The sequence below is a fragment of the Zootoca vivipara genome, chromosome 1 (genome assembly GCF_965207765.1).
Source record: "Zootoca vivipara chromosome 1, rZooViv2.hap1.1, whole genome shotgun sequence".
In the NCBI taxonomy this organism is placed as follows: Eukaryota; Metazoa; Chordata; class Lepidosauria; order Squamata; family Lacertidae; genus Zootoca; species Zootoca vivipara.
Window position 1 is genome coordinate 125,321,888 of NC_142582.1, and position 9,357 is coordinate 125,331,244.

A 9,357-nucleotide genomic window follows, 5' to 3' on the forward strand; every position below is an offset into this window, starting at 1 on the left:
CAGCCACAACTGGGAGATTTTGAAGCTTCTGTTTCCATTTTAGATTAAGCACAATTTAGCATGTTGTCCAAATTCTAAACTGTAGTTAATCTTAACTATGGTTAGTGGGAAACAAAGCAGTTTCATAAACCGTGGGTTGAAGCTGGTCCATTGATTGTCCAGGTTTGGATGACATGGTATGATATGAGAGCAATATCCCTTGGGGGGGGGAAGAGGTCTCCTATGGTCTGGAGCAGGGTGCCCCTGCCCCTCCCGTCTAATGATCCAGCCCAACGCCTCTTCTGCTGAAGGAAAGTTGTGACAATAGCTATGAAGTAACCTGAAAAGAATTGCCAGAATTTCAATAGTTAACATTATAGGGTGGGTGGGTGGGTGGGTTTAGCTCACTTGGAGGCCGAGGTGGAGGCATCACGCATGTAGCCCCTTTTATGCTCCTGGGGTGCACCAGTCCTCCACAGTCTCCTCTCTGGTCCACCCCCCCAGAAGCCTCAGCACCTGGGAGCCCAGCAACGAAGCTGATTGGCTCGCAGTTCCACCACAGTCCATAGCCTCTGCCCAATTGTGAGGCATCACGATTCATTCCCCCCCCCCCTTTCTGTCTCTCTTTTAAATGGATGCTGGCTCTAAAAGTCTGTTCGTTTCATCACCTTTCTTTCAAGAAGAACAGAAATTGGACAAGAGTTTCCATTAATGTCGCTGGATTGTATTTCTTCCCAGCAAAAGGGTAGATGAGTTTTGGCTGAATAAATGATTACTATGGATTCTTTTCTCTTTTTTTGCTCTGCCCGCCCCTGGCAATTATTTATTCTTTGATAGTGTTAGAAGTCCGCTCAGTAATTATGTTAAAATGTTGACTCATCAGTGGAAAATGTAACCGTTCCTTTTCTCCCCCCCCCCTTAAAAAAACGACACATTAAAATGATTTGAATCAAATTATTTTAGTTGTATGTAGGAATGACCTCAGGAATATTGGGCTGCTGTTTTTCCAGCAGTGAAGCTAAGGAATGGAGCAACCTGGTTTATGGCTTATTTTTGCATTTGTGTGTGTGTGTGGGGGGCGCGCGCACACACACACACACACACACACATTTCCATTAACCAATTATTGACTGCATGAATGCAAAGCAAAACAATATGTTAAACTATGGATTGAATAGCAGTATTGCAAAAATATTGTGGCACAAATGGGGAACCAGTAGCCATCTGGTTGTTTTCAGACTACAACTCTCATCATCCATGACCATTGGGCACAATGGCTAGGATTGATGGGAGTTGGAATCCAGCAACATTTGTTGAGCCACAGGTTACCCAGCCCTGTGCTGGGCAGCCAGTGTTATATCTTCCAACTGTTGTTGGACTACAGCTCCCATCAGCCCCAGCCAGCATGGCCAATGGTCAAGGATGATGGGAGTTGTAGTCCTAACAGTATCTGTAGGGCACCACATTGGCACATGATCTTACTGCAGTCACATTTTTTCTTGTGAACGTAAACAGTCCAAAACAACCCACTGTAGAGCAGAGTGTTCATTGGCATTACAAAGTTTCCTCTTCTGGTTCCTTTCCTGTTTGGCTAACATAAGTAGCTTGAGAAAGGCTCAAAAGCAATTTTTAAGCCTCCTGTGTGAAAATGCACTTAGGTACTCAGCTGGTTTTTCCGTGGCAGGAACTACATTTGCAAGCTCCAATGAGGTGGCTGAGTTCGGAGAAGATGGAACAGACCGTACCACTTCAGCTGTGTGTGAATGGGGGGGGGCGGGATACGAGAAAACAATGCTTGTAGGTAGAAAATTACTCCATCAGGGAGAGCAAGTCTAGGTCAGGACTCTCATTCTGTGCTAATGTTCTGCCTCCAGGGTGTTTAGAAGGATTTAGAAATGTCACACACAAACATCTCCACCTGAAGTGGTACAGACCAGTTTACCACCTCATTCTGAATTACGTCTGCTGCAGATACTGTATCTGCTATCTGGCTTAATGGCAAGAACCTTCCACACCACTCTTATTTGCCCCCACTTCACGGAATTGTAGAGATGGAAGGGACCCTGAGGGTCCTCTAGTCCAGCCCCCTGCAATGCACGAATCTCAACTAAAGCATCCATGACAGATGGCCACCCAACCTCTGCTTAGAAACCTCCAAGGAAGGAGAGTCCACCAGCTCTGTTCCACTGTTGAACAGCTCATACCCCAATGAAGTTTTTTCCTGATGTTTAGTTTGGAATCTCCTTTCTTGTAATTTGAATCCATTGGTTTGGGTCCAGAGCAGGAGAAAACAAACTTGCTCCACCATGTGACAGCACTTTAGATATCTGAAGATGGCTATCGTATCTCCTCTCGGCCTCCTCTTTTCCAGGCTAAACATACACATCTCCTTCAAACGATCCTTATAAGGCTTGGTTTCCAGACCTTTGATCATCTTGGTCACCGTCCTCCTCTGTTGACAACTTCATGGCATGGAGGAAATGAAACATTCATTGAGAGGGATGGATTGGCCATTAGCTTAACTAGAGCATCAGAGGCATAGCAGGGGAGAGGAGGATGTCCAGTGGTTGACAATGCTTTAATTGCTTTCAGACGGAAATTCCACAGGTGCATCTCTTCTCAAAAATTAATGGCCAGCCACTCTGGGCAGCTTTCAACAGAACATTAAAATGCTATAATCTATTAAACATTAAAAGCTTCCCTGAACAGGGCTGCCTTCAGATGTCTTCTAAAAGTCTGGTAGTTGTTTTTCTCTTTGACATCTGGTGGGAGGGCATTCCACAGGGTGGGTGCCACTACTGCGAAGGCCCTCTGCCTGGTTCCCTGTAACTTGGCTTCTCGCAGTGAGGGAACCACTAGAAAGCCCTCGGCGCTGGACCTCAGTGTCCGGGCAGAATGATGGGGGTGGAGACACTCCTTCAGGTATACTGGACCAGTTTAGGGCTTTAAAGGTCAGCACCAACACCTTGACTTGTGCTCAGAAACGTACTGGGAGCCAATGTAGGTCTTTCAAGACCGGTGTTATGTGGTCTCGGCGGCCGCTCCCAGTCACCAGTCTAGCTGCCGCATTCTGGATTACAAAACCATGCAAAAGGGTCAAACTGAGAAACAAGGACACACAACCTATAAAATTATTATTTTTTAAATATCCCTGACCTCTTCCCAGCTACTTCTGCTGTCATGGTCTGGGAAAGGCTTCTAGAACTAGAGGGTGGGGCAAGGCGGGGGGGGGGAGAGAAAGTCTCTCTCCCCACAGTGCATTTTAAACCTCAGCGCCTTGCTGTGACCTCTTTGCTTTCTTCACAGTAACAAAGGGATGGAGCACCTTCTCAGCATGAAGTGCAAGAATGTTGTTCCCGTCTATGACCTACTGTTGGAGATGCTCAACGCTCACACCATCCGGAACAACAGAAAAACCTCTGCCTCCAATATCGAGGTCAGCCCATCAGAACAAACTGAGAGTGCAGACGGACCTCAGCAGTGATTTCGTACTGGAACAGGAGCCCAGGGAAGCACCAAGAAAACAGTCCCAAGATTCAAGATGTGGGTGTTTGCTTTAAAAGAAAGAAGGCACAAATCTTGATCTCTCTCTCTCTCTCTCTCTCTTGCCTGGAGTTTTTTAATGGGATTGTACGCTAATCTTTTACACTGGATGCAGTATGTCTTGGGAAAGCCTCAAAGGGTTGGAATGGAAGAATCTGCTGGTTGAATGTAGCTTTATCATCAACTCTGCACTTCTGGAGTGCCTTTTAGAGGAGACTGTTGAAGTGCCGTACGCGCCTTAAGCTTCATGGTTATCCTTGTTGGGTGGCGGTGTTTGGGTGATGCACAGACCTAGGGTTCCACTGCAAAAAAAAAAAGGGGAGCAGCCTCTTCTAACAGAAGTAACCTATGGAAATACGCTGTACATTACAGCAGACAGGAGGGATCCCATCCACCTTAAGAAATAGGTGCTGTTCCAACTTGCAAAAGACATGGATAAGTTTACCTTTGTGCAAATGCACCTTTGATTGGTAGTGGGAGAAAGAGGTCCTCCTATTTAAAGGAAAGCACTTGGAGAATTTGTATCCTGACCCACTTTGAAAATGTGGACCAAAAGCTTATTTTTTATTATTACAAAGCTCCAGTTTGTATTGACTGTTATCCAACCATTTGCCGTGTTTGATTTTCTGTGCTCTAGCCCTTGAGTGGGTGCAAGGCTTGCCCTTTTCGTTTCCTGCTGCAGACTCGTGCAACGTATTGCCATGTGTGGAGGAATTATTGCTATGAATAGTCAGAATTCGTGAGTAATTGTTTCATGCTTAGCTACACAGGATCAATATGATTGTGGCTATAATTGTGGGGACAGGTTTTGGTGTCCATAAATGTATTCATCCTATGGGGGGCGGGGAGAGCTCAGAATAAGGTGCCTTCCGGTGGACCAATTAGAGTATGTCCCAACAGGAGCAGTTGAAACGGCTATGTGCCATATCAGTGCATGGATTCCAATGCACATGCACAAACAGCAAGTGCTTCCCCAGTTACTTCAGTGGAGGAGGCATCTCTGCGCACAAAAAGAGAACACGCACAAGTTAATGTGAAAGTGTGATTACTCCCCATGCAAATGTGCCAGCGTTTATTGTATGAGTTAGCTAATGCACCTTGGATAGAAAAGGGAGCCTGGAGCATGTCTGTCTTCAGGCTTCATTGGAAAGCCGCAGGAAAACTCTTGGATAGCTCAGTTGGTTAGAGCATAGTGCTGATAATTCCAAGGTTGCAGGTTTGATCCCCAAATGGGACAGCTACATATTCCTGCACTGCAGGCAGTTGGACTAGATAGACAATCCTCAGGGGCCCTTCCAACGCTACAATTCTATGATTCTTACCTGATTATATTATTCCTACTTGATCCTTAGCATGGGGAATGTCCAGTGGGAGGCTGCTTACCCCTAGACATCCTCCCATGTACTAGGAGAATCCAGTGACAACCACAGTTGCCTCTTTAGACCAGCGCTGGCTGACACACACACACACACACACACACACACACACACACTCTCCCAAATTTGACCTTTGGGAATAAGAAGCCCTGAAACTATATCAGTTTCCATGCAGGTAGGTAGCTGTGTTGGTCTGAGTCGAAGCAAAATAAAAAAATTCCTTCAGTAGCACCTTAAAGGCCAACTAAGTTTTTATTTTGGTATGAGCTTTCGTGTGCATGCACACTTCTTCAGATACTTCTGAAGGTATCTGAAGAAGTGCGCATGCACATGAAAGCTCATACCAAAATAAAAACTTAGTTGGTCTTTAAGGTGCTACTGAAGGAATTTTTTTATTTAGTTTCCATGCAGTTAGAGCAACTGGGCAGTGTGCTTCCCTGCCCTATGGGCTGTTGAGCCATTATTTGTATCTTGACTGCCAACTTATGCACTCTCAATTTATAGCACGAAACTAGAGCAAGGGCAAGGAACTTGTGACTGTCCAGATGGTAGCATTTCCTATGGACATGGGATGGTGGGAGTTGGTATCCAAAAACATCTGCAGAGCCCTCCCAAGCCTCGAGTCAGTGGGCTTCTTTATTTTGGGCAATGGAAAGGGCTGCACTAGAATCTCCCAAACTTCTGATCTGTGTGACGCCCCTTTTTCCTGAATTAAAACTGGAGGCACCTTTCACTCCTCTGGCCATAGCACACAAACAGTTTGCAATGTAGTCCGTAGAAGCTGATGCCACAATAAATCTGTTGTAACGAAAACAATGTTAGAGTCCTGCAGCCCTTCGAAGACTCCCATGGCTACCCTTCTGCACATAGAAATGGCTTCTCCCTCAGTCACTTTTTGTCCTGTCTCCCCATCTCTGCCTATCACTCCCCCTTCAAATCTCACCTGAAAACCCTAACCTTGTGCACTTTTCAACATGGTATCTCGGACTGTGGTTGCTCAGTGCTTCCTCCTATTCCAGTGCTTGTAGCTTCTGCCTGCTTGCTGTGGGAGGATTGTCGGATTACGTGTTGTGTTGGCAGCATGCGGCCTCCTGGCCGACCCCAGTGGGGCCTCAGCAGGAAATGTGCCACCAACATGGCACCTGATTGTGCAGCCAGTGGAATGGGAGCAATCCCAGAGATGGCAACAGCCACATGTTCAATGTCACGTGTCTCCCAGGCCTTTTGCAACTTACCCCTCACTTTCACCGCGCCTTCATCTCCTTGTTGATTATATTTCACTGTTGCTTGTTTTCTTCTCTTTTGCTTTGTTCATTCTATGTCAGTTGTAATCAGGGAACGCAGCCCATCAGCACCAAATAAACATTGTGCAAACAAGCACTGCAAGACTTTTCTCCGTAATTGGACAATGTTGCAGGTGCATGGCCCTTGTTTCGTATGTGCATGATGTACATAAATTGATGTCTCTGTATACATGACGAATTACGGCTAATTGTTAGAACTGACTCGTTTTAGGAGATTGTGTCTGAAGGGAAGGTGGGGGGGCCCCCTCTTCTATACACACAGCTGGCCAGCTGATTTTGCAAACACCCCCTGACGAATCTGTGTGTGAACCAACCCAATGAAAGTTTGACACGGTGCTGTGAAGAAATGCTTCAAATCTTTGCCTGGGGGGGGGGGAATCTGCGAAGGCCCCGGAGATTTATTCCGTTTGCTGAGCTAAAATGGACTTTGGATGCAAATATCAAATATCAAAAGGCATCACATTTTAACAAGAGGTAGGAACATGAGTTTGACCAAACTGCGGGAGGCAGTGGAAGGCAGGAGTGCCTGGCGTGCTCTGGTCCATGGGGTCACGAAGAGTCAGACACGACTAAACGACTAAACAACAACAAGAATAAATATCGACTGGAAAAATGCAGAGATGCTGCCAGGCTTTTTTGTCTCTCTCTTACTAATGGGCCTTCTGACTCTTTGCAAAGCACAGAGTTGGGGGGGACAAGACAGGTTACTTGTTATCTGGGCTATGCATAAATGGTGACTGGAGGAGGGGTGTACGGAAACAGTATGGAATTCATCTTCCTCAGAATTTTAGCTTTCATTTTAGAAAACCCCACAAAGTTTCTCAGTTTTAGGGATGTAAAGTTTTTCTTGAAATGCCTCCAGAGTGCCGCTGAATGTTTCAATGCCCTGAGTAGCACATTGCCCAGGCTCACACAGAACAAATTATGCAAAACAAGAGAACATATGCAAAATTACTTAATTTAAATTAGTTGCGGTTGTTTTAAATTTTTCTGAATTAGACCCACCCCGTCCACAACCCTGGCAAGAATATTAGAAGAGATGGAAATGCATTCGGAAGGCTCACTGTATCGATGTGCGTAGAGACACAGGTTTCCTAGTGTCATGAAGGGGGTGGTCTAATTCAGAGGAGGAATAGGAGGAGCTCAGAGCGCTGGATCTGGGCAATCCTGGAGAGTGTCCTAGCAGATGAGGGAGGTGGAAGCAGGAATTGGAGAAGCGTCTGAGTCTGGGGAGGAGGCCAGGGGGATGAAGAGAGGAGGGGGCGGACCAAGGAGGTTGGCAGGGGGGTGTTCCGCCCCTTGACACTGGGCACTCCTAATCAGATGCCTCCTGCTGGGGAGCTGCCACCCCACCTCAGTATCTTCACCTACCAAATGAGACTAAATTGGATGCTGAGGTGGCGCTGCCCCCCCCCCCATCTCCATCTGCAAGGACACAAGAGATGCCAGGGCGCACCTCACAAGCCCAGCCTACTCAAAGGGGTGCCACTTCTGCAGAGTCCTGTGGCTCTGACTGCTTGCTGCGCGCTGTGTGCTCTGCCCAAAAGCAAGGTGCAGGGGGCACACCGCTTGTTGGGTGAACGTCTTGCGCTTAGCTATGTATTTATACCTCCGCTGTACCTGCTGTACCTTGTGCCTTGCTTATGTACCAACCTGACTTATGCATTAAAGCCTTTGCCAGAAACTCAGCTGGGAGTTCCAAGTTCTTCCTCCGGCCGGCAGCGAGGGCCAGGCGGTCTAGCGGTCTGAAATTGCAGTGAAAAGCCATTTCTGCAAATTATTGCTATTATTATTATTATCGTGCTGTGGGTTTTTTTTTTTTTTTGCAGGGTATGTGCTGCATGCCTGAGTTCCTTCTAATTCCTGGATCCAGAGGGCACTAATCAGGTTCTGGATGAAGCCTTTTCTTAATCTGCATTGGCATTGATTGCAAAGTCATGGGCCTTTTCAGATTGAGTTTCAAAATATGGCTCTGGGCTGCAGGGCCGGATTTAGGTTTGATGAGGCCCTAAGCTACTGAAGGTAATGGGGCCCTTTCTATGTCCAGCTGTCCTCTGTCAACAACAAATTGTCACTGTTTAGTTGTGTTAAATACAGTGGTACCTCTACTTACGAATTTAATGCGTTCCGAATGCACATTTGTAAGTCGAAAAAAATTGTAAGTCGAATCGTAAGTCAAAGCAACCCTATCTAAAAATTCGTAAGTAGAAAAAATCCTATCTAAACCGCATCCAAGATGGCGGACAGAGCTCCATTCATAAGTAGAAACATTCATAAGTAGAGTTATTCGTAAGTAGAGGTACCACTGTATATGCTATATGGTGATTTATGGACCTAAAGCCATTAGCACATAACAAAATCTTATATTTTGGAAATGTATATCTGGGTGTTTTTTTTTCTTTGTTTTTTTTGGAGCCCCCAGGAGAGTGGGGCCCTAAGCTATAGCTTGTTTAGCTTATACGTAAATCCAGCACTGGCTGGCTGGCAGGAGATTGGTGTGATTAGTTGCCCATCCAAGCGAGTGTCCTCCCAATGTCATTGTGCACCCCCCTTTTAATTCAGCCACTTCACTGCAATGCGGGCAGGGATATGCACCCACATGCCCGTACCCGTATGAAGCATGCAGAAGGTTGCTGGTGTGCATGGGTTTCTCTAGTTTAAGGGGTGTGTGGCAAATGTGCTTAAGGGAGCACAAAGAGAGAGATCGTGGAGAATCCAGCCCTCTTCTGATCTCTGCTTGACCCCCCCCACCCACCCACTGAGTTGCATCAGTGCTGTTTTGCTGGATAGCAAAAAAGGTGGGCTTCCCTCACACCCACAAATAGGTCTTTAGGATCGTTCCTGTAAGCAGATGCCTCACCAAAGCGTATTTTAGATAACAGCCGGTCCGATTCAGCTGGATATTGTTGGCGTCACAAAATTGGCAGTCCTTGGGCAAGAGATCATCAGTGGGCGACCTTAACCAGGCCGCAGGGCATGCAAGTCCAGTCCAGAAAGTTCTTTGCCAAATGATGATGTGCAAACAAGCAAAACCACGATGTTAGTTTATTCTTGTTTTTTTTCAGTGTCAGCTTCCAACTTTTAGTGATGCAACTATTGAACAGATAAAGTTGCCTTATCCTGATTTCTGGCCATTGGTCTGTCTAGCTCAGTAC

The 9,357-nt window shown here is 46.3% G+C and overlaps 1 protein-coding gene across 3 annotated transcripts in view; it reads left to right on the plus strand.

Annotated features, from left to right (window-relative positions):
* Positions 1–6,278, plus strand: part of ESR2 (estrogen receptor 2) — a 57,399-nt gene extending 51,121 nt beyond the window's left edge. For all 3 annotated transcript variants that reach the window (XM_035104475.3, XM_088673935.1, XM_088673941.1), the window contains one exon: positions 3,286–6,278. In XM_035104475.3, the coding sequence (XP_034960366.3) occupies positions 3,286–3,463 (178 nt within the window). In that variant the 3' untranslated portion in view covers positions 3,464–6,278. The remainder of the gene's footprint in view (positions 1–3,285) is intronic.
* The last annotated feature ends 3,079 nt before the right edge of the window (positions 6,279–9,357 follow it).